The sequence below is a fragment of the Lepidochelys kempii genome, chromosome 8 (genome assembly GCF_965140285.1).
Source record: "Lepidochelys kempii isolate rLepKem1 chromosome 8, rLepKem1.hap1, whole genome shotgun sequence".
In the NCBI taxonomy this organism is placed as follows: Eukaryota; Metazoa; Chordata; order Testudines; family Cheloniidae; genus Lepidochelys; species Lepidochelys kempii.
This window is the reverse complement of record NC_136387.1, coordinates 3,413,698-3,438,907: the sequence shown is the minus strand read 5'-3', so window position 1 is coordinate 3,438,907 and position 25,210 is coordinate 3,413,698. Positions and strand designations below refer to the sequence as shown.

The 25,210-nt window shown below is 48.6% G+C and overlaps 2 protein-coding genes across 5 annotated transcripts in view; both read left to right on the top strand.

Moving 5' to 3' along the window:
- The window catches only part of ITK (IL2 inducible T cell kinase), a 45,541-nt gene extending 38,949 nt beyond the window's left edge, over positions 1–6,592 (top strand). Inside the window, exons 16-17 of the mRNA XM_073355224.2 lie at positions 3,238–3,395; positions 3,986–6,592. Of these exons, the coding sequence (XP_073211325.1) occupies positions 3,238–3,395; positions 3,986–4,057 (230 nt within the window). The 3' untranslated portion in view covers positions 4,058–6,592. The remainder of the gene's footprint in view (positions 1–3,237; positions 3,396–3,985) is intronic.
- Positions 6,593–12,883: 6,291 nt separating this feature from the next.
- The window catches only part of CYFIP2 (cytoplasmic FMR1 interacting protein 2), a 77,091-nt gene continuing 64,764 nt past the window's right edge, over positions 12,884–25,210 (top strand). For 3 of the 4 annotated variants that reach the window (XM_073355219.2, XM_073355220.2, XM_073355217.2), the window contains exons 1-2: positions 13,615–13,748; positions 23,166–23,318. In XM_073355219.2, the coding sequence (XP_073211320.1) occupies positions 23,202–23,318 (117 nt within the window). In that variant the 5' untranslated portion in view covers positions 13,615–13,748; positions 23,166–23,201. Of the gene's footprint in view, positions 12,985–13,614; positions 13,749–23,165; positions 23,319–25,210 lie in introns of those variants that run through there. The other variant, XM_073355218.2, reaches the window with a different exon arrangement.

Here is a 25,210-nt window from a genome sequence, read left to right as displayed (position 1 = left end):
TAAAGACTGCCAGCAGGGGCACTAAATCCTTTGTTCTCAGGACAAAGGAGACAGAACAATAAACTAGTTAGGCTTTGTGGGGTACTGCAAATCCAACCTGCTGCACCAAGGCCTTTGCAGTACTGCAGCTCCAGGTAGCGTCTCTGGTTCAGGAGGCCTGGGCTTGCTACAGATGTAGTGTCCAAGATCAGAAGGGAGGTGCACTGACAGGGAACAGGAGCGGAGCCTATGCTATATCAGCCTTGGACAATGTTGTGTTGTTCAGAACTCACCACCACCTGAGATTTACGCTGCTCGCACCATTTGCTTTATGTACTTCTAAAATGTTACTTGTCCCTTCACGCTCTTTTCTCACTTCACGTGCTCTCAGGTTTCCTGGGCCCTCGGCTGTATCGCTCTGTGACTTCAATTTGTTCCTGACTCTCCCTTCTGCACCCTCACCCCTAAGAAAGCCACTAGACAGTTTTTCAAAGTACTAACGGCAGTGACCTCAGTTCTAACCAAGGCTATTCCATGGCATTCCTTGGCCACTAAAGTGTTTGGCAGATTCCCAGCCAGCATGCAAATCATGGCTCTGCAAAATGACTCAATGCAGTGTACTGTGCGTGGCTTGAAGTCAGTGAGGCTACTCACAATACTAAGCACTGTGCCCAGTACTAAATGTTGCAGGAGTGGGCCTTAAACTATTGTGTGCTCAAGAATCTTCTCCCTTAGTTTGTCCTGCTACGTATTTTGAAATAATTTTGCTTATGAACCCCCATTGGACGGTTATTAGACTGTCAATGGGAGTTGCATGCCTCAGTCTCTTAGGCGGCTTTGAAAATCCAAGACGGAGGTTTCTGGGATGGGGCTATGTCTTCCGTGTTCACTACAGCGCTGAGCATTCTGTCATCTGTCATTAAATACATCCTAACAAATAACAATTGATTATAGAACTGACCGTGACATCCCACAGCATCCTGGCTATTGTGGAGCTGTGACACTGGAAGAAATGTGCTCTGAGGGACAGGTTTGGTTTATGTTCTTCTACTCAACCATTCAGAAATTAGTATGGACAATAAGTTAGGAGAGGATTTTCCATCTAAAACTGCCCCTTTAAGGGCCATACAGCTCCCACCAACTTTTGCATAGTTTGACATTATTTGCAGTATTTTGTAGAGCCAAGTTGGGGAAAGTTGATTTAGTTTTATCTAAAGATAGAACGACACATTTGTGGGGCTTGTTTGCATTGCACGGCTCTCCTCTGTGAAATTTGCAGACGCCACTGTTGAATGTCCGTCTGACTTATTATCTCCCCTGCAGCAGGGTTTGCATAAGAGGATTCCTCTGTCATGTCATGGCATCATGCCCCTGGGAGTCTTTCTGCTCTATTACCCACAGACCATTAATCTGCTCTGCTGGGACTGAAACCATCCTGCTGTGACCAGGCTAAAAGAACTGGACATGAGAACTGGCTTCCCAACTCTAGGAACCTGCACATTGGGGGAGTTCAGATATTTAGGTTATTCCGCAATAAACCCAGTCTCATAGGCCAGGTCCAGCATCCCCTCTGCTAAAGCGTGGTCTGCTGTGGTTGAAATACTGACACCCTTCTCCCTGTTTAAGAATCAGCAGTGCTGGGAACTGGACCTTGTTGAGCAAAAATGAAGCTGTAGGCGACGTATTTATTCCAGATGTATCCTTCTGTCTGGCTATATCAATCCCTCCCTTTATAACTTCCTTGGCAGCCCAAGACAAGGTGCACGTGTACTGCCAAAAAGGCATATCAGGTTACCATCTGAAAAAACCCTGACAAGAATCAAAATAACTTTTGTTCATTGTATTTATAAAGTCTCCTTACATGACTGCAACATATTTTGTCGTCATTTTCCTATGCTTGTCTCTCTTCCACCCCACTCCTCCTCTGCCTTTGTTTATCTTTGTTTCTTTCTCCAAGCAAGACGAGGCAGTACATTTCCCCACCATCCTTTCTGCTGACTCCCTCTGATATTCTGAACAGCAGTCCTAGTGAATTCCTTTGGTATTCATGAGGAGGTAAAATATGCACCATAATCCCTGAGAAATTCCATTGCAATTTCACATGCATTCATCACAGTTAATGACAACTTGCCATCTCTTCTGGTGAGCAGTTCCCATAGCTAAGGCTCGGGTGGCTAATTTGACCCATTCAAATTTTATTTCATAGTTTTGCTCCTGCTTGTTTGTCAAAATACAAACTGAATCATGCTTGTGAGGCATCTGGTACTGCAGTCATGACCGCCGTAGATGTGCCTCTCCTTGATGCAATTCATCAAAAGCAAAAACATCATACAAACTAAACTCACAATGAAGACTGAGCTCTCCATTACCCTTCCACCTCTCAGGAGGAATATATACCTCCCCTTCCCCTGTAAACCCTATGTGCACCTTTGGCTAACACACCTTCATTTCCAAGGCCGGGGAGATCAAGTGAACTCTGTAGAGTTTCTTGAAAGTGAAGAAGCCCAGGCTCCATCTGACCAAGTGGGGAAGGCAGTCCTGGAGTCTCACCTTCCAGCACATGGCTACAGATGCAGACATTGAGATAGAGAGAGACTGAGGGCCAGATTGATAAATGTATTTAGGTGCCTCAACCCTACAGAGCACAATGGGAATCAGGCATCCAAATAACATTACAGATCTGGCCCTAAGAGACTTGCCTAAGGTCCTGTGATAAATCAAAGATTGAGCTGGGAGCAGAATTGCAGTAACAATACCTAGCTCTATCAGTAGATCTCATAGTACTTTATAATCCTGACTTCCATTTCTTTGAGATGCCTTAAACACTAGATAGTCCTCCCCTTCCTGTCACCATAATCTGCTAGCATATGGAAGGGGACAGGTACAGTAATCTCTCAAAGTAGAGCAGTTCAACCTAGCTCTTCTTCACTCAACTCCTGTAGACAGAGCATGCTTGGTTCCTGGTGGGGCGGGCGGGGGAATGAGGAATGGCTTGTGTCTCAGTGAATCTTCGGGCTGATGAGGGAGAGAGATGTAGGTGTGATCTGGAGGGGAGTCCGATCCAGTGCTCCTGAGCTGGAAGAATGGTGGCCACAGCCTGGTCTCTTCAGGGATGGGGATTTAAAGCCGATAAAAATGGTGGGCTGCGGGGGGGTTGATTGGAGTGCTGAGGACCCTTCAAACCAGCTGTTGGGGAGGGATGTTTTAGACAGGTCACTGTTGCTCCTTTCCTATCATTTCCATATTTGTTTGTTTCAGGAGTGTTGATGTGGGAGGTCTTCAGTGAAGGCAAAATCCCGTACGAAAGCCGGACCAACGCAGAGGTGGTGGAAGAAATCAATGCAGGACTCCGGCTATATAAACCCAAGCTGGCCTCCAAGGCCATCTATGAGCTCATGAGCAGCTGTTGGAATGCGGTTAGTACTGTAGCATATACAGGCAAGATATTATGATCCCTTCCCCCTTGTCTTCACTAGGAAAAATGGTGTGTTCTTAACTCAAGTTAGCTAACATGAGGCAAAATCATAGGGACTAAGCAGTGTGTAGTTTTCACACAAGTTAACAGGTCACGGTAAACCCTAGGCTCCACCATGGTCTTTACCTTGACCTACTAACTCATGTGACAACTGCAAGCTGCCTTGTCTTCACTAGGATTTTAACTCATTCTATCTAACTCCAGTTAAGAACACACCCTGTGGGGGCTGAGTCCCACTTTAGAGGGCAGAAGTCAAAGCCAGTGGTTTGTAAGCAAGTCGGCTGTTATTGGGCCAACTTCTCTGCTGGCAGAAAGGAGATGTAAATCAGAGGGAGAGGAGCCCTGTACACACGAGGTCACATCACTTCCTATGGTGATTTCAGTCACATTTTCACTTTTATTTTTCCCCTTTAAGAAATTATTCTACCTTTGTTTCCATTCAGCCTCTGGCTCATTACAAGGTTCTCTCTCTTACCCCCATAACCCTTTTCAAGTTGGAGTTTAATGCTGTTCTTTTTCTTTCTCCCTCAGAGGAAAGAAGACCGACCCCCCTTCTCTACCCTGCTCTATCAGCTGAGTGAGATCTCTGAATTTGATCTTTAATCAGGACACCGGCTCACTGAGTGAAGCTGACCAAGAAGCTGGAGTGGGCAGACTCCTACCCAAAGCATTAACAAAATCCTTCCTACCAGAGATAATGGTACTAGCTAGATTGGGGCAGAGGCCTGAACTTCCAGCCAGGCCAATCCTTTTAAAGAGCTCCATGTTGAGAAGATGGAGACAGCCATTTGGTTTAAGACTCTCACAAACCAGCCCAGTGGTTTAGCGAAGATCCCAGAGCCAGCCAACCCAACAGGCCAATTTCTCATGAGGATAATAAGGATCAGTGTGTCGTCTCAGAGCTCAGGTATCTGGCATTGTGATTTTAATCCTGGAAGCACCCAAATGAAAGGAAACTTTCACCTGCCCTGAGAAGAGTGTTTCCATCACTGACAAGGAGAGCTCTATGTAAGATATTACCTTACCCACCTTGTCTCTCTAAGAACCATTCAGATGCTTCTGAACTTGCCTGTGTTACAGTCAGTCTGGAGCGGAAAGGGATGGATGGATTAACTGGGACCAGGACACACAGATCTGACAGGTGTTCTGGCTGGGCTTAGCCATTGCATCCTGTACGTTAAAGGGTTAAGACAGTGTTGTCGTCTCTTAGCATGATTCACTCTGCAGCTCTGGAGTAAGGGATGTAGGATACTGGAGAGTGTAAAGTAGAAGGGAGTGTCCAAGTAATAGGAACATAATACCTGAGAAAACTGTGAAAGAAACTGCAAGGTCTCTTAAATATGTTATATTGTTAGTGGGGGGAAAATACAAATAAAACTACACATGCAGACTTTCTGGTGCAGATGGGGATGTTTGTGGGGAAAAACAAAGCTGAAGAATGTGTGTGTCAAAACTCTCATCAAGACTTCTACATAAGAAGAAAAAAATGGCCTCCAAAGATCTCTTTCAGCTTGAACACCAAGGGACAACTTGGCAACGTACTAGGCGGATCACGTCTGGGGCAGGCGAGGGGAGGGAGCTCAGGGTCTCGTCATCCAAGGTGAAAGGCTCCTTTCTAGAGCTACACAGGAACCGGTGTGTTTTCTGACAAGAGGTGGACAGCAAGAGAGAAAGCGCTGGGTGGGAATGCAACAGTCACCAGTGATACGTGTTCTCAGCTGGGTGACAAGGTTCAGTGGAGGAGGCAGGGAGGCACACGCAGAGAGATGAAATGCTGCAGAGACGGTCAGGTGCTCAGTGCACTTGTGATAATAAAATGAGAGACCTGCCCTCCTGCCCACTCAGAAAAGCAACGGATCCACCCAAAACAAAGACCTCTTTACCGCTTCTGTGGACAGAATTATTGAGCCTTCTGGACACTTTTAAAATCAGTGGATTTAAACAGGTGTAACTGAGACCAGCCTCTGTCCCATACAGCATATACAGCCATCGACACAATGATTTGCCTAGTAGTGTGGAAAACGTTCGCCTGTATTTTATAACCCAAGCTCCTACTTGAATTGGATGGACCGGGTATTTCATATTGTGTTAGTCACGTTGTAGGAGTATTAGAAGAAGCTTTTGTTAATCCCCAGGATTGCTAAATACAATCTGGGAGTTTTTGCTAAGCATTAGGAATAACAGGAAGGAGCAGGATATAATGTGTATATATATATCTATTTTTAATGTTACTCTGTTCAGTTCTTTATTAGCCACTAGGTCCTGTACAGATGTATTCTAGGCACTGCTCCTAGCTTATTCATCTCCCGCATTTGATTTTGTTCTGCATTAATTTCTTAGCTATACACACGTGAAACTTCATCATGAAACGTTTTCCCAGGCAGGCCATCCTCATATACAAACCAGAGATGGGTCTGACCCAGCACCTTGGATCCGAACGCCACCAAAAGGTGGGGGTGTTTGGCTCCAGAACCAAACTCCACTACTGCCCCTGTCTGTTTGATAGTCTGAACCAAAACTTGGGACATGAACAGCCACAAATAGAATTCTGCACTGTCTTGAGTTCCATCCGATTTGTCTTTGGTCCTCCCCGCTAGTTTCAGTTCACCCACTGCCATGTTCCTGTGGTACCAAATCTGGCCTATAGTCACTGCCCTGAATAGGATGCCATGTGGAACTGCACCTTGGGGAGCTCACGGGGGAATTGTAAGCAGCCCAGGGCACATGGGACTGCATCATTTGTGACTGGCATGGGGGGTACTTGGCCATGACCCTGTCTCCTCCCCTCCCCAACCCTTTACCCACAGTGGGGCACCGAAGCGGTTCTTCCCCAAGCACGAGGACTGTAATTGTGGCAGGGTGTTCAAAGGTAAACTCCTTGCACATTAGTCCCGCATGGAAGGGACCATCACAGTGTGGGCCCCCCACAAGTCCTGAGCAGGGTGCTAATGTGTTTGTAACTGTAATATTGCCCCTCTGGGTAATGCCTTTAAGACAGTATTTATTCTTGGATGAGGTAAAGGAAATATTTATTAGTTACAATCTATTGCACTAAATAATACTGTTAAATGTAATGTTCAGATCTTCTTGAATAGGAATTCTTTGTGTACAGAGTATATATTTTTTACAGTTAATAAAGTGGTCATATAACAAATTCTGTGCTCAGATGGGAGCTGCAGAAGAGTGACTCGCCCCCTTGTGGCTAGGCCTGATGGAGCAGGCTATCCTGCTCTGGTGCCCCCTGCTGGCAGCCGCTCTTGGCCCTGTGGTGGTCCGCTTCTTCTTGTGACTTGGCCCGCCGGGAAGGTCACATTCAGTCCCACGGTCAAAAGCCCAGTGGCCCTACCCCAAGTCTCCTGCCTCTAACTCTAGGCCCAGTGGTCCTCACACCCCTCGTTCCAGGGTTTTCAATAGTATTAACACCCTAAATCAGGTTTCACTCCACCTTCCTTAGCTGGTAGAGGAAACCAGACCACCACTCTACTCTAGGGTCTGATAGTGACACTCAGCCTCCAGACTTCTTCCTGTCTTGCCCTGCCTTTTTCCAAAGCCCCTTTCCAGGTTCTCTAGACATGTTTCAGCTCCTGTAGTGAGCAACAGCTCCCAGGGTTTTCTCCCTAAAGGTCAGTTCCTGCCCTTTTATCGAGGTTCAAACGGGTGCTCACACCACCCCTTTCCCGGCCTTCTATCAGAGTTCCCTTCCTAGGAGAGGCTCTCAAAACTTACTGTCCGCGACGTGTCCTGCTTCTCTGCTGGGTCTCTCCCGCTGGGCACAGCTCTTTGTGACCCAGCCGGATCTGATAACCAACTGATTCTCCACTCCCTCCAGGTGTAACCCAGTGAGCTAACAGAGCCTTCAGGTTCCCATTAACCCTTTTGCTGCCAGTGTGGGGTGGACATCCCATCACAGGTGCGCGGGGTACCCCGGACTTTGATAGGGGTAGGGAGTGCTCAACACTGCTGGAAATCAGGCTACCTAGTTAAGTGCCTGCCTATGGATTTAGGTGCCTATCTTTAGACATCCAGTGCTAAATATTTTAGCCTCAGCTGTACTGGGCCTTAGCTTCCTTATCTTTAAAATGGGGGTAATACTATTTACATGCCTCAAAGAGGGTGTTTGCTTACTCATATTTATACAGTGCTTTGAGATCCTCAGAGGGAAACTGCCAGATGCCAGTAAGTGCATATTATTTACATAATTCTTTCCTATGCTGGCTCCTTGTCTGACCAGTTTTAGTCTGGTGCAACTTTATATGGTCCAGTGATAGAAACCCTCAGCAAAGAAGAGGTGAGAATACTGGCGGGCCTGTAACTGGACTGCGCTTGCAGCCACTCCCATGAGATACAGGAACCCTTCTGTAGAGTGATTATTTCCAGCACATTTATAACATTTATAACATTTCCACTGTGTCTCTGCAACATCTGCCTGAGGATCCTGAAGGCAGATGGATATTCAGTGTGCACACCCACTTCTGCCTGTTTTTCATCACCGGTGAGAGACACAATTGCCTTTGTTTGCCTGTTTCACTAAAACAGCTTTAGGAGCACTGGGAAACCGGTGAGCTGGCTTCATCTGGTCCCCTTAGTAGCATAACCTCTCCTCTTGCTCACCCAGTAATACATGCCAACCAGCACTGCAAACTCCAAGTTCACAAGTGGATTCCCAAACATCATAGATGCTTGACTTCATGGCATTGTCTCTGAAAGATTTTTATCACCTCCAGATTAGCTTTTCTGTAGCCAGTGTTCCAATGGTGTGATCAGCTTTCAGGTGAAGAATCAGCCTCAGATCAGCTCCTTACCCAACACAGGTATTTTTTAAAGGATGCTTTATTCAGTTTTCCCTTTTGTAATACTCTGAGGAGCAGAGATCCATAGATTTTAAGACCAGAGGGGACCACTGTGATCATCTAGTCTGGCCTCCTGTGTGACACAGGCCAAAAAACTTCCCTAATTTATTGTTGTTTCAAGTCCACTGGCTGTGATGGAACTAGAGCAGATCTTTTAGAACAACATCCACATTTCATTTAAACATTTCCAACGAGGGAGGATCCACAACCACCCTGGGAAAATTGTTCCAGTAGATAAATACCCACACTGTTAAAAACTTGCACCTTATTTCTTGCACTAAGTTGTCTAGCTTCAACTTCTAATCATTGGACCTTGTTATACTGAAGAGCCCTCTATTATTACATTTCTGTTCTGCCTGTGGGATCTGTGATCATAGGCATGGGAACTAGAGGTGTGGGGGGGTGCTGCAGCACTCCCAGGTTTTACTCAGGGCTCCGCTTCCAGCCCCACACCCAGGGTCCTGGCTGCTCTCTGCTCCTGGCCCCATTCCCGCTCCCATCTTTGGCCCTGGCTTTGGCCCCCTTACCCTTGTCCAGGTCCCCCCTCTCAGAGATACAGCCCTGCTCCTGGCCGCAGCTCTGGGGGGCGGGGCGCAGACAGGGGTAAGAGGGCTGGCTCTCAGTACCCCCACTGTTAAAAATGTTCCAGCACCCACTGTCTGTGATCAAATCTACCCTGAACTTTCTCAGCACAGGTAGTATAAACCTGGAACAGACCCTGGGTATGTACTCTGCTTGCTAGCTCGTTCTGAAGCCCACGCTGTGCTGACTTCACTGCAATTATTATCCACACGCCATCTGGATTCAAGCTAGTTTGGATAGGCTAGACCGTGCACAGCTTTTGCTGTGTAGATATACTCATAGTCTCTTCATCTCACCACAGTGTCATGACCTTTCTCTCTTTCTCTCACTGTTGCTGTCTCTCAACACACCCGATGGTACATACACACATGTATGTGGCCTGCTCATCACTTGGATTCTTCCCATTGTGCAAAGAGATCCCCAGAAGGAAAACAGTCTATTCCTCAGTGATTTAAGACGTTAAAAGCAGTAAATAAAAATGTGGCCATAAAATTACCAGCATGTTACAATGGCTAAATTGCTGGTGTGCAGAGAAGGCTGTCTATCGTGCTGCTCAATATTGTCTTATTGTTTCCTTGCACTCCCCCTTTCTCTGTCTGTATCCATCTGCTGTCTTTTGTCTTATACTTAGATTATAAACCCCTTGGGACAGGGACCGTCTTTTTGTTCTGTTTCTGTGCAGCACCTAGCTCAGTGGGATCCTGATTCATGACTGTGGAAATACAAATAAGAAATAAAGTAGCACTGTGATTATTGTTAGAGTGGGTCAATACATGGGGGAAAATCCATAGGAATGTTCACTGACCGTTTTTTCCATTTTTCAGTGAGATTTTCCTATCAGCGCTGCCATTAACAGGATAACGATGGGGCACATATAAATAGAAAAGTGCCAAAAGTTGGGATAGGAAACACATATAACCAGGGCATCCTCGGTGCTTAGCCTCTGAAACAAATCAGTCTTTCTGTTCTGTGTCTCGTAACCAGCACCATGGGGTCCTGGTCCGTGACAGGAGCTCCAAGGCTCTACTGCAATACAAATAAATACAACTAAAAGACCCTTTCCTTTTTAACTGGTGCCTTGTTAAAAAAACCAGTACATTCTTTCTCAAATATTTCAGCTACTGTGTCCCCAGTTATTATTAATTGTTGCTATAGTTCTTCACATCACAATAACACTACGGGTATGTCTGCACTGCTCACTAAGCCCAGACTCTGACTTGGGTCTGAGCCCAAGCCCTTGTTCCGTACACACACAAATCAGCTTGACGCAGGTTAGCAAGCACTCAGGACCTGGATGCTAGGACCCGGTTAGTTGGGTGGGTCAGAGGCTGAGTCCCGGAGCAACTTGGGTAGAAACTCTGTCATTTTGCAGAGTGGACACAAGTCAAGTTTCCGACCTGAGTCAGAAGTTCTACACAGTGCAGTGTGGATGTATTAGCACAGTTGAGAAACTGGGGGCAGCAACTGTGAACCCAGGTTTACACTACAGTGTGGGTGCTCAAGAGCAGGCTTGCCAACACTGCGTCCACAAGCCCACAGGCCCAAGCTTAGTGCGCAGTGCAGATTCATAGACTCTAAGGCCAGAAGGCACCATCATGACCATCTAGTCTGACCTCCTGCACACTGCAGGCCACAGAACCTCGCCCACCCACTCTTGTACTACACCCCTAACCTCTGGCTGAGTTACTGAAGTCTTCAAATCTTCACTTAAAGGCTTCAAGTTACAGAGAATCCACCATTTACACTAGTTTAAACCTGCAGGTGACCCATGCCCCACGCTGCAGAGGAAGGCGAAAAACACCCAGGGTCTCTGCCAACCTGACGTGGGGGAAAATTCCTTCCCAACCCCAGATATGCCGATCAGTTAGGCCCTGAGCATGTGAGAAACACCCACCAGCGAGACCCCTGGGAAAGAATTCTTTATAGTAACTCAGAGCCCTCCCTCTCTAGTCCCATCACTGGCCATTGGGGATATTTGCTGATAGCAGTCGCAGATGGGCTACATGCCATTGTAGGCAGTCTCCTCATTCCATCCCCTCCATAAACTTATCAAGCTCAGTCTTGAAGCCAGTTAGGTTTTTGCCTCCACTGCTCCCCTTAGAAGGCTGTTGCCGAACGTCACTCTTCTGGGGGTTAGAAACCTTTGCCTAATTTCAAGCCTAGACTTGTTGATGGCTAGTTTATATCCATTTGTTCGTGTCCATGTTGGCACTTAACTTAAATATCTCCTTTCCCTCCCTGGTATTTATCCCTCTGATGTATTTATAGAGAGCAATTATATCTCTTCTCAGCCTTCTTTTGGTTAGGCTAAACAAGCAGAGCTATTTGAGTCTGCTGTCATAAGGTAGGTTTTCCATTCCTCGGATCATCCTAGTAGCCCTTCTCTGCACCTGTTCCAGGTTGAATTCATCTTAAACACAGAAGAGCAGAACTGCACACAGTATTCCAGATGAGGTCTTCCCAGTAACTTGCATAATGGTACTAACACTTCCTTGTTTTTATTGGAAATATCTCACCTGACCCATCCTAGAACTGGATTAGCCTTTTTCACAGCCGCATTACATTGCCGGCTCATAGTCATCTTGAAATTAACCAATACATCCAGATAGTTCTCCTCCTCTGTCACTTCCAACTGATATGTCCCCAGCTTATAGCAAAAATTCTTGTTAGTCCTTAAATAAATGACCTTTCACTTTGCACTATTAAATTTTATCCTATTTCTATTACTCCATTTTACAGGGTCCTCCAGATCTTCCTGTATGATATTTCAGTCCTCCTCCATATTGGCAATACCTCCCAACTTTTTGTCACCCACAAATTTTATTAGCACACTCCCACTTTTTGTGGCAAGGTCAGTAATAAAAATGTTAAATAAGATTTCTCCCAAGACTGATCCCTGAGGAACTCCACTAGTAACCTCCTTGCAGCCTGACTGGGGCCTCCTGGAGTATGTAAGTGAACTGTCAGGCAGCAGGGCCCCAGGGTGCTATGACAAGGGGGTCCTGTGAAAGGTGACCAGGTTGCAAGGAAGCTGATCCGACCTGCTCACGGATAGGGTGGGGACAGTCTCGCCCCCAATAACCTGCTTGTCCCCTCGCCCCTCTTCCGATTCCATTTTACCGCAGAGGAAGGAGTTGCTCTGTTCTTGATCCTCCTGAGGGGAGGACAGGACCTTGCATTTATAAATGAAAACGGTGTGCTGGGGTGTGTGTGTGTGTGTGTGTGTGCTGGGGGTGTGTGTGTGTGTGGGTGGGTGGGAGGGTGTGTGTGGGTGCAGTGTGGGTGCTGGGGGAAGGTGTGGGTGGGAGGGTGTGGGTATGTGCTGGGGTGGGAGGGTGCTGGTGGGAGGGTCTGTGAGGATGCTGGGGGGAGGGTGGGGGTCAGTGCTGGGGGGAAGGGGTGGGTGTGGGCTGTGGTGTGTGGGTGGGTGTGTGCTGGGGGAGGGTGTGAGTGGGACGGTGTGGGTGTGTGCTGTGGTGTGTGGGGGGGTGCTGGGGGAGGGTGTGGGTGGGTGCTGTGGGGAGGCTACGGGGGGGCGCTGGGGGAGGTGGGGGTGCTGTCTGTGCAGGGGTGCGCGGTGGGGGGGAGTAGAGAGGGGGGCGCTGGGGGAGGTGGGGGGTGCTGTCTGTGCAGGGGTGCGCGGTGGGGGGGAGTAGAGAGGGGGGCGCTGGGGGAGGTGGGGGGTGCTGTCTGTGCAGGGGGGCGCGGTGGGGGGGAGTAGAGAGGGGGGCGCTGGGGGAGGTGGGGGGTGCTGTCTGTGCAGGGGGGCGCGGTGGGGGGGAGTAGAGAGGGGGGCGCTGGGGGAGGTGGGGGGTGCTGTCTGTGCAGGGGGCGCGGTGGGGGGGAGTAGAGAGGGGGGCGCTGGGGGAGGTGGGGGGTGCTGTCTGTGCAGGGGGGCGCGGTGGGGGGGAGTAGAGAGGGGGGCGCTGGGGGAGGTGGGGGGTGCTGTCTGTGCAGGGGGGCGCTTTGTGCGGGCTGCACCAGCCTGTCAACCCCGGAGCGCGGTGGGGGCCGGAGGCTGCATCCCCGGTGCAGCGGGCCGGAGGGCGGGCGGAGCATCCCCGGTGCAGCGGGCGGGCGGAGGCCGGAGCATCCCAGGTGCGGCGGCCGTGCGGGCGGGCGGCCGGAGGCTGCATCCCCGGGGCGGGCGGCCGGGGCGGGCGGCCGGGGGCCGGAGGCTGCATCCCCGGTGCGGGCGGCCGGTGCGGGCCGGAGGCTGCATCCCCGGTGCGGGCGGGCGGGGGCCGGAGGCTGCATCCCCGGTGCGGGCGGCCGGTGCGGGCCGGAGGCTGCATCCCCGGTGCGGGCGGGCGGGGGCCGGAGGCTGCATCCCCGGTGCGGGCGGGCGGGGGCCGGAGGCTGCATCCCCGGTGCGGGCGGGCGGGGGCCGGAGGCTGCATCCCCGGGGCGGGCGGCCGGGGCGGGCGGGCGGCCGGGGGCCGGAGGCTGCATCCCCGGGGCGGGCGGGCGGCCGGGGCGGGCGGGGGCCGGAGGCTGCATCCCCGGGGCGGGCGGGGGCCGGAGGCTGCATCCCCGGTGCGGGCGGCCGGGGCGGGCCGGAGGCTGCATCCCCGGTGCGGGCGGCCGGGGCGGGGGCCGGAGGCTGCATCCCTGGTGCGGGCGGCCGGGGCGGGCGGGCGGCGGCCGGAGGCTGCATCCCCGGGGCGGGCGGGCGGCGGCCGGAGGCTGCATCCCCGGTGCGGGCGGGCGGGCGGGGGCCGGTCCCGGCGGCGGGGCGCGCAGCGGGGAGCTCAGGAAGTGCACTGGCTGCAGCAGCCGCGTCCTGCGCTTTGTGTGTGTGCGACACCGAGACGGGCGGCAGCGAGAGGCGGCGGCTCCCGAGCATCCCTCCCCCGCGGCCGGTAAGCGGGCGGAGCGGGGCGAACCCGGGGGGATGCGGGCGGAGGGCCCCGGGGCCGGGCCCCGCGCGGGAACCCGCGTCTCTGCGCCCTGCCCGGGCTGTGCGGGCTCCGGAGCGGGGCGACCCCCGGGCAGGAGCAGCCAGGCGCCCCGCTCTCCCCCGGCCCGGAGCAGGCTGCCCGCTGGCGGGGCTGCTGGCAGAGGCTTGGCTGCCGCCCCCTGCCACCGAGACCTCCCTGCCCTGGGCTGTGCTTGGGATGCCCGGCGGCCCCCGCCCCTGGCCTTGCTGGCCTGGGTTGGTTTTATTTTTAATGCCACCGTCTGGGATGGGGGAAGGAGGATTTGGGCTCCCCCCTGCAAAGCACAAGAGGCAGGTGCTGCCGTCCCCCTGGGGCAGAGGGAGAGACAGGGCCCGGATTAGCCGTGCAGACGCGATTACAAGATGATCTATCCCAGAATGCTTCGGGTACCTGCAATATTCACTGCCTCCTTGTTTATTCTAGGGCACACGCTAGGCAGTCAAAAAAGCCTAATTTTTTTTTTTTCCTTTTCACTCCGCACGGAAAATGTGATAAACTAGAATTAGTGGTTGGAAGGAAGTGCTGCAATCTGGGGGAGCCAGGGGAGCAAACGCCTCCTGACTGCAACAACAAACCACAGCTGCCCCCCCCCCGCCCCCAGTTGCTCATGGTTTAGTAATAATGGCAGCTTTGAATTAGAGAATTTTAGCAGAGAGATGCTGCACAGACACAGTGATTTGGGTGTATATGAATAGCGGGAATGCTCCAGGGGAAATCGGATGGGATGCACAATAGTCAGAAGAGAAAATAACAGGAGCAAGGGAGTAGCAGAGGTGAACACCCAAACAGTAAAGGGATCATCATAAAAGGTATTCCCCTAGTCATAGTGTTCCCCTGGTTCCACTGAAAGAGAGCAGACAGAAGAGGCTGCAGTTTGAATTGAGGGTGGAAATTATGGATGTGAACTTTGTGGAATATGTGATTTTGCAGACTGTATTTTTGGTTCATCACTAGACCAGCCAGAGTTTGCAGACCTTTTTTTCTCCTCCTATCATTTAAACTCACGGCCACTTTTCAGCCATGAGACATGTTCAAAACAAGATGTGCAAGATGAGTCGAACTTTCAAAGCCATGACGTTTGAGTGGGTTTGAAATAAGGGGAAACAAGTTAACTCCCGCTCTGGTGCTAGTCAAGTCCTGAGTGAAAAGAAGTGAATGGATTTTGCAGGAAATTTCTGAAGGGATCAGGAACAAGCAGTGAGAGGCAAACTGAAACCTTTGTGCTTGCTTCTGTGTATTTGCTGGGGTTTGGGGGTGGGAGGTGGCTTCTAGAGATGAACATTTATACTGTGGCAAGGAAGAGGATATTGCATAGCTTGGCCCTTCTAGTCATCCGTTGCTTTCAGTATGGTGGTTTGTAGCTGTGTTTTTTGGATCACAAGTATCTCACTTTAATTGTGTCAGATCACTAAACCACCTAAGCCTTCCTGCTCTACATAGGAAACTAAAAAAAAACCCATGCTCACGTTATAGATTATCAGGATTGCCAGATGTTAGTCATCTTGACAGATTTCTGGGGCTAGATTCTGCTGTCTGCTATACCAGTGTAAATCCAGAGTAATTTCTCAGAGAAAGGAATTTAGCCTTGGTGTGCACAGTTGATTTTTGTTAGCAAAGTCTATGTTATCAGGTGATGCCTTCCATTCTCAGACCAGGGTCCGTGCAACAAACATGACTACTGAGGAACCCAAGGCGGAACAATACAATAATAATAATAATAAATAATTAATAATTTATCAACTTGCATATCTTCAAGAAAAAGAGGAAGTTACTTTTTAAATGACTGACTAACAATGGATGATGTTTCTTTGACTGTGTGTGACATTTAATGTCACAGGAAGTACTCCAACTATTTCTTGCCATCTAAGCAACCAAGATTATTCTTAGACTAAGGCCATGTCTACACCTACAGCACAACAGCTGTGCCGATGCAGCTGCGCCACTGCAGGGCGTCTGGTGAAGACACTCAATGCTGATGGGAGAGAGCTCTCCTGTCGGCATCATAAAACCACCATTGCCAACGGCAGAAGCTATGTCGGTGGGAAAAGCTCTCCCACTGACATAGTGCTGTGCGCATGACTGCTTAAGTCAGTGTAACTTATGTTCCTCGGGGGGGGGGGGTTATTCACACCTCGAGCATCATAAATTATGACAACATAGGCTGTAGTGTTGACATAGCCTACTCTAATGTGCTCACCCATATTAGCAACATCTCGTCTTCCCAAAATAGCACTCGACTGTCTTACTTTTGTGCCTCTTGCATGAATTTTTTGGTCAAATGAGTATCTCCATACCAACACCAGAGTATCTGAGCACTTCACAAACGTTGACGAGGTGTTCTCCTAAAGTCCTTGTAGAGGAGGGAAGCATTATTTTCATTTTACAGCTAGCAAATGGAGGCACAGAGAAATTTAGCACCTTACCCAGGGAGCCTTCAGCATTGCTGGAGATCAAACCCAGGTCTTTTAAGTATCAGACAAGTGCCCTAACCACAAATTCATCTTTCTTCCCCAGAGCTGTGCTCTTTCTCATACATGGCCCACTTTGCCACTCCTCTCTCTGCCTGTTTCCCCATGACACTGCAGCCTGGTCTCGATGGTATTACAGGCAGCAGGACTAAAGGTGCCACCTTCTAGCACTTGCTGTTTCTTTCCCTATCCCCTACCCTTACAGTTGTTTTGGCACCAGCATGAGTCTCGTCTGCTGGATCAGGGCAAGCTGACTAGAACTAACAACACAACTCACTTCCTCCCTTTCTCTCCTCTACTGCAACTTCTGGGTAAGCAAATAGCTGGTTCACTGTTGCTGGCTGGCAGGCTGCTTGTGGATATAGTGCACCAGGTGTTTGGAATCCTGCCCCAAGTTTGAGTGAGGGTTCCCCCAAAAGTTATACTACTCTGAAGAATCAAGACTTGTCTGTAGATCATAGCTAGGGGTATAGCTAAAAGAGACTCTGTGGTCCAAAGACATGTCATGGCAAATACTTGGAGCCTGTTTTAAGCTTTAGGCATAAAATAGAGGACCCACACTTGAATCCCAAATTGAAATGCCGTGTGGATTGACTCATCCCTTTATCCTTCGGAGGAAGATCTATCCAGTTCCATGCAGTTAATTCTGTAGGGTCTTTTTGATGAGAGCTTCATGCCTGAGATCCTGTCTGCTCTGCATGGGCCTTGAAATTCCTAAAGTATGGCATCCTTTGAAAAGCTGGGCCCTGTTGTCCTTGGCCATTGTTGTGCAAAGTGCTGGATATCACTTGCTGGCTGCATCTTAGTTGTGCTGTGTTTATGTGAATAGATTTATTATTTCTATAAAGTCTACAGGCCCTGGTTCCTTTGTGTTAGGCATTCAATAGTGTTATAACAAAGAGACAGTCCCTGCCCCAAAGAGCTTGCAATAGTAGAAGATGAGAGACACCAGGTTTATAAAGCAGTTAGACATGGAGAGCACAAAGTTATAATGAGCTGATACTGATCAGCATGAGAAGCAGCAATCACAGCACACCAGCTGCTTATCCATTGTTCAGAGGGTTTTTTTTTTGGTAGGTATCATGGCAGACGACAGTTTTAAGGAGGACAATGTGGTAATTTAGTGGAATTTTGTGAGGCGTTCCTCCCAAGCATAAGGGGCAGCATAGGAAAAACCATGGAGGCGCTTGTTGGAGAATTTGAGAAATGGGTGATGGAGATATAAATTGCTTTGAGGATCCTTTGGGATGAAAGGTGCAATTAAATGAAAATAACTCTTAATAGCTTGGGTTGGATCCTGTAATGCTAATGTTTGGCTGCCTCTCAAAAGTTATTGAATCAGCTGTGAGGTTTGTAGGTGTGATGCCATTTGGTAAAGTTGCCTCTCTGGTCTGCCTGTGGGTGCAGGGAAGAGAATCATCACATGATAAATACCAAAAAGGATAGTTGTAAGTGATTGTTTCTTGCTCCCTGGTGCTTGAGTCTGCGACAGATATGGCAGGATATATTTCCCGTCTGAAAGATTAAGATCCACCTTGCGTGCATATATTAATGAAGCGCAAAAGCCCCATGTTCACGTGTGAAGTAATCTACCCCGGGTGTGTGTGCTGTTGTGCTTTCAGCTGACTGCATTTCTGTTGCAAGGATGATCTCTCAGGCATGACAACACAGGAAACACCTCAGTGAACCACAAACAGAGCTCAAACCGTTTTTACACTGCTCAATCATCTCTTTTGAGATCTCTGAATGTCAGAGATCCTGCCCAGGAGGCACAGGTGGCTGCTGCTGGTTACTGCTCGACGTTGGCTTTTTGATCACTGACCCCACTGCTATATTCTTGGGAAAAGACACACTCTTCTTAGTTTGGTTTGGTCGTTAGAATACAATGGCCTTAACTGGCCAAAGATGAGCACCAGATGAATTCACCATTCCAGCCTCAGCATTACTGTTTAAAAACCTTGCATTAAAAAGACAAGGAGGGAAATTTTGCTTTGCATCAGGGTCACTGCCTAATTTTCTCTCAAATGTATAGTCTCTCTGTATGGCTTGGGCATTTGCACGCAAAATTCCACAGATTAGAAGAAAATATTGCATGGATTACAGCCCTTTGTTTCATCTTCAGAACAGCCATGGGCAAGTTCCCCAGAGTATAGTACCATGAAGGGGAAGAAAGAAAAACCCCTCCCCCAAGTAAAATGGTTAAAAAGGAGGTGTTCCTGGCTTTTCAGGGCTATGTATGAATCTACAGTAGTAAAACAAAGACAATTCAGCAGAAGCAAAGCATCGATCCTAACCCCTAAATCTCATCAAGCAAGAATTTCTCCCCTGGATGCGAGGATGGGTCCCTTGAGTATTCATCCTGAAGATTATTCAGCTTCTCATTATTGCTGTTATTATGTGTGTTCCAGTAGCACCCAGAGACACTCTCCGCCTCCCATCCAAGATCAGGGCTGCATCATGCTACATATCCTGCAGACACATAGTGAGAGATGGTCCCTGCCCCACAGAATTTATAATCTAAACAGGCCAGACAGACAAAGAGTGGGAGGAGAAAGAGCGGCACAGAGCAGGGACGTGCTGTGCCAAGGTCACCCAGCAGGTCGGTGGCAGAGGTGGGGTTAGAATCCAGATCGCCCGCCACCCAGCGCAGCATCCCCTCCACTAGACCCTGCTGCTGCCTTACAAACAGACATGGCTGTATATTCTTTTGTTCTTTTGCCCATGTGTGTACAGCTGCAATGGCAATCAGGAAAGGGACTGTCCGATTTTACTTTTCTTTCTGAGGAAAGCTCTTTGTTGTGCTTTATTGTGTGTAGGGAACATTTCAATTAGCACTTGGACGCTGAGTCTCTGGTGACACGCAAGAGCTTAATTAAATCCTTCTTAATTAAATCCAGAAGGCCACTACATCCTCCTCCTTTAAATCCATCTATGTCATGACACCTACCAAACACTTGACAACAGTTAGACCGCTGATGGGCTGTGACCACTGCTTGTTACACTAATCCTAACGGTCTCACTATTGCCATGCGCTCTCCTCATCCGTTCGTTGTTTCTTCCTGCTGCCTCTTTTCCTATACGTAGCCTGTAAGGTCTTTGGGGCAGGGACTGGCTTTGCATTACGTGTGTGTACAGTGCCAGGCACAATGGGGCCCTGAACCTTTATTGGGGGCTGCAGATGCTACTGCAATACAGATAATAAGACAAACTGAGCAGCTGGAAAGATGAAATTAAGTAACCAGGTCATCACAGCAACATTTTCAGTTGTTGGTAAACTCGCAGCAAGTGGCACATACAATGACACCTCTTTGTATTTTTTGACTTAATCAAGCCATTTCACAGTTCATGCTTTCGCTAACATGGGCTTGCCCTCAAGAACATTAATAAAGATGTTTGATTAAATACAAATAAAAGTCCCATGGAAACTTGAACAGATCTGAGAAGTTTCACAGTGTGTTAACACTGAAGAATTAATTTAAAGGAATATAGGAATTGGGTAATTAACCATTTACCGATGGACTTTGCTTGAAGTTTTTAAGTCAGAATTGGAAGACTTTCTGAAGAACATGCAAAAGCTCGGCCAGGACTTATTTGCCTTGATGCAGGAATTACTGGGTGAAATTCAATCACCTGTGTTATGCAGGAGGCATGAATGGTCTTTTCTGGATTTAAAATCTATGACTCTATAAATTGCTAGACTGGATCAGACCCCTGGTCCATCTAGTCCAGTATTCCATCCCCGACCGTGGTCAGCAGCAAATGCTTCAGAAGAAGGGGTGAGAACCCCACAGTTGGCAGATGTGGGGTAATTTGTCCCCCGAAGGTCTCATCCTAACACCGAGTAGTTAGAATTTGCCTTATAGCTTGAGAAATAACAAGACTACAATAAAGCTGGGATACATGGCTATATACAATGGTATTAAATGGTCTGCTTCTTTCTTTGTCCTACCCACGTCCCCAATCCTGCGGCTACTTATGGACGTAAGAAGCAGAGGTGGGTACAGAGCTGGGTTTGGGAACCTTGAAAAGGAGATGCTGAAGGCAATGGAGAATGAGGTTTGGAAAGAGACTGGTGGGAGCAGGCTGGAGAAAAGCACTACCACTGAGAAAGATTCAAGCTTCCTAGATTCCAAGGCCAGAACGGACCATTGTGATAATCTAGTCTGACCTCCTGTATAGCACAAGCCACAGAACTGCCCCACAATAATTGCTAGAGCAGATCCTTCAGAAAAACATCCACTCTTGATTTTAAAATGGTCAGTGATGGAGAATCCACCTTGATCCTTGGTAAATTGTTCCAATGGTTGATTACTCTCGCTACTAAAAATGTATGCCTTATTTCCAGTCTGAATTTGTCCAGCTCCAGCTTCCAGCCATTGGATCATGTTATTCCTTTCTCTGCTAGATGTAAGAGTCAATTATTAAATATTTGTTCACTATGTAATCAAGTCATTCCTTAACATTCCCCTTTTGTTAAACTAAATAGATTGAGCTCCTTGCGTCTGTCAGTATAAGGCAGGTTTTCTAATCCTTTCATCATTCTCGTGGCTCTTCTCTGAACCCTCTCTGATTTATCAACATCCCTCTTGAACTGTGGACACCAGAGCTGGACACAGGATTCCAGCAGCCAAATATAGAGGTAAAATAACCTCTCTACTGCTACCTGAGATTCCCCTGTTTAAGCATCCCAGGATCACATTAGCTCCTTTGGCCACAGAGTCACACTGGGAGCTCATGTTCCACCACCATCCCCAAACCTTTTTCAGAGTCCCTGCTTCCCGGCAGAGAGTCCCCCATCCTGCAAATATGGCCTACCCCTCCTCGATCAGCAGGTGCAGTGCCCGTTAGCACCGTCTGGGGCAAAGAGGAAGCTGTTTCTGACTGCAGCGTATCAGGGTGGGAATAGGGTTTCGACTGTTGCTGTGCTTTGCAACAGTAATTTTAGCAGAAGGGGATGGAGGATGAAAGAGAAAGTAGAGTGAGTCAGTAGGATGGGGTAGTTTTGTTCTCTGCAGATGGCTTGCTCTACATGGCTTCAGTTTGAAAGCATCGGGCCTGATTCTCCACTGCCTTGCACTTTGTGTCGTCATTAAATTAAAATGGCAAAGGATTTCAGTAAGCATGGGATTGTCTTCTCCTTCATTCCTACTACGCGCACTGAATCTTAAAAGAGAGGCAGAAAATATGGTAGTTTAAATTTGATGTATGCATCTCTTCCCTTAGCATGTGTGTTACCCCCATGACTGTCAGTGAGAGCTCTGTGTATGTACTGAGAGGAGAATTAAACATTTCATGCAGACTATTTGGAACCCCCCCTGATGTCTTGCAAGTTTGAGGTTGACCAGTGCCAGCTCAGCTAGATGGGTTTTGTTTGACAGGCTCAGACATTGTAGAACCTGGAAGCTAGCTGAATAAATAAAAATATAGGCCCTGATTCTCAATGAGTTCCTCACTGTGCTGAGCACAGGAAGAGAGGGGGCTGTGCAAAGGTGACTCTTGTTATGTTGATGGTTTTCAATGAGAAATTAGAGTGTTTTATGTTTTGATCTTTTCTGGGTGTTTTACGTTTTGGTCTTTTCTTAAAATCCAGAACCTTAAACACACAAGAACTAAAAACAGAGAGAGAGAGAGAGAAGGTTGCTCCCTCAAGTAGAGTGGCACAACTCACCCCTCCTTCCTTTAAGGCTGGCTCTTTGCAGACTGACTGCTGTGGACAAAGATTGCATGCTTCCTACACAATTTGTAGCCTGCAAGCAGGACCAGGAATCCTCTCAGGATTTAAAGTGACAGTTTGTAATTTTTACAGTTTGCAATACACCCCAAATTTAAGCCACCTTTAAGCTTCCCATATTCTGCAGCTCTATGGGCAGAAACACAATGGGGCCTTGTGGATCCCAAAGGATAAGCAATAAAAACACAGCAGAGGCTTAAATATTTGTAGGAAAGCCAGCTCTCACAGCCTCATCATCTGCCTACATCAGTTTTTGGTGCAATCAACAAAAAAAGATGAAACATGCCATCTCATCCAAAAGCCCGTTGAATTAAATGGAAAGTCTTCTGCTGACTTCAGTGGGCTTTGGATCAGGGCCTCAGTGTGTGGCAGTACAATAGCTAAATTGCAGTAATTAGCCACTAGATAGCTTCAGATCAGGCTCTGGGTTGTCAGTCCAGGCTCTCAGATCTGCTTATGCTTGTTGTACTTGGAGGGCACTAACCAGAGAAGAGATACAGGTGCACAGGATTCAGGGAAACCTTCAGAGACAATCTAGCCATGGGGCTCCCGTGGGCTTTAGGAGGAGTTAGAGCCCCATGCACCACTTGGCAGATAATGAATGCTTTCCTATTTTGCACTGCATTTTTTCAAAGATAGAAGGGTGATAGAAACCCTTTTTATCCACTTTGAACATTCAAAGGGATGAATCGGGTTTGTGGGGATTTGACCCCGTGGTTCCAAGGTCTGATGGTATTTTAAAACCTGAAGCATAGCGCCCTAAGGGCTTGTCTACATTAGGGATTTTTGCACCATTGTCACTATGCTGGTGCACACTTTCAGTGTAGATACGTTGCACTGATGTAAAATGAGGCTTACACCAGTTTCATATCAGAGTAAACAAGAGCAAGCCCCAGTTCACACCAGTGCCGTGCATTTACACTCAGGATTTTGCCCCGATGCAAAAATCTCTAACGGAGATAAGTTCTAAGCTATCGTCTCTGGCAATATCTTTTCATTTCAATACTGGAAACATTTTGATACCTATTAGCTTGCTGTTTGGACAGGGCACCTGAGATGGTGCTTGAAATGCAATCCAGACAAGGAATGGGTTTGTTCTGCTGGGTCATTTCCCTTCACTCCCTTTCTATGAATTTTTAGCTAATGTTCCCTAACATCGTCTGAAAATCCAGAGCCATGACCACTCACGTCACGCTGGAAGATGCCTTGTCCAATGTGGACCTGCTGGAGGAGCTACCGCTGCCAGACCAGCAGCCATGCATCGAGCCACCTCCCTCTTCCATCATGTACCAGGTATGTATCAGCTCCCAGATTTTGGCTCGGTGAGGCGAGGTTTAGAATGGTAACTCCTAATAGGTGTGCATGGTGGTTTGCAGACCAGTATGAGTAAGGGATGAGGAGCAAAGTATGGGAGAAAATACAGGACAGAGGAGAGTTATTGCAACAGTAAAAGGTCACAAGATTTGCTTTGCTGTGCACAGGTCCTGTTGGTTCCTCTTTCTATGTAGTGCATATATCTTATAATATATACACCAGGTAATATATAGTATGTGGATATTTACTCTCCCCCCCCACACTCCTGCCTTCTCAATTGGCTTGCTCCCCATGTTAATGTGTAACTATGTGTGCAGTGATTGATTTGTCATGCATGTAGGATTGCAAAATTTGTTTCACTGGGTCAGATAGGGCATTCGTGCTGTAGCGTTAGCATCTAGTACAAGTTATCAGCTCTACGGGCACTTGTGGGTCAAATTCCAGCCCTCCCGAGGCAACCCTGCCATCCTTTTTAATTTGTCTACTTGTCAAGTATTTTTACTCCTTCCTGGCCAGCTTCCTGTGAGCACGCTGGAGGGCAGAGCGCAGTTGTCCAAGACAGCCCCATTGCAGGGAGCCCACCCGGGCATGAATAGGGTTGAATCTAAAATACCTGGGCTAACCTGAGTCTGGATAAACTGGTCAAGCCTGTTTCCCTATCATGATTAACCCCGGGGGTTGGCTGCTAGCCTTCACCACTGCCCTCCACCCCGCCACTCCTGTCCTCAGGCTGGCTCTCCCCAGCTACATTATCCCAGAAATGCATGTGCTGTGTAGATATCTAGTCTCCCGACAGTTACACTACAGATCCCCTTGTAACACTAGGAGGAGAGCAGCCTCATGGTCCTGTCTCTCTACTCTTAATCCAGGCACTGGGAGGAATGAATTACTGAAGTGAATACAATTTCGCCAAAGCCAGTTTTGTTGGCAGTGTTGGAGAGGAGCAGCATCATACATTTGTATCTTAGATTAGTTCACATCCAAGTCTGCCTGGAATCAGGGGACTGAGAGTCAGGACTCCTGGGTTCTTGATCTTCCCCTGACTCTCTATAGGGTCCCTGTACTTTTCTGTGCCTTGTTTTCCTCTCTCTAAGATGGTTCTATAAAACCTACCCTACAGTGGCATGGGGAAGCTCAGCTATTCATTATTTGTGAAGTGCTTTGAGGTCCTCCGTGGAGCAAATTATTCACGCTGTCAGTAGGGTCAGCCTGTAAGTAAGGAGCTCTCCCAGCAGGTGTTCGTGGCTGCAATAGCTGCCACTTCATATTACTAGGAACTTGTTACGCACCTCACCGTCCCAGAGCATCTCCTCGCAGCAAGACCTGGCATCGCAGCACTTCCACCTCAGTTTCCCCACAATGATCTTCAGCCTGCGCCCACCATCGTCTCCAGCCCACTTCTGGGGTAGCACAGTCCCTGAGTGGAAGCTCCCTTGTTACAGGCATCCTCCCAGTGGCAAAGGCCTGTCTGACTGACTAGCCTCCATCATCCAGGTCAGGTCTACCCTCCTACCAATGGCTCTTAGCAGGTCACTGCCCTCAGCCAGGTCCTAGCCGGAGCAGCTTGTCCACCCTCCGCCCCCAGTCAGCGCTCAGCTGCTGGGCTTTCCTCCACCCTCACTCTCCCTGCTCTCTTCCGCAGACAGCCCTACACTGCTGGGGTCTCCTGGGTTTTTTTTAAGTCCTACGCCCAGCATAGGTGTAGTGGGGTGGGGCTGACTGAATAGGGCAGACTGGCCCCAAGCCTCTTGTCTCTTAAAGGGGCAGGCTGCCCTCTGACAGCTCTAGATTGTTTTTCTCCCTTTGGCCCCAATCTATGGCCATTCACGTCGGTGGGAGCAGGCTGGAGCCTTGTGTCAGTTAGTCTGAGC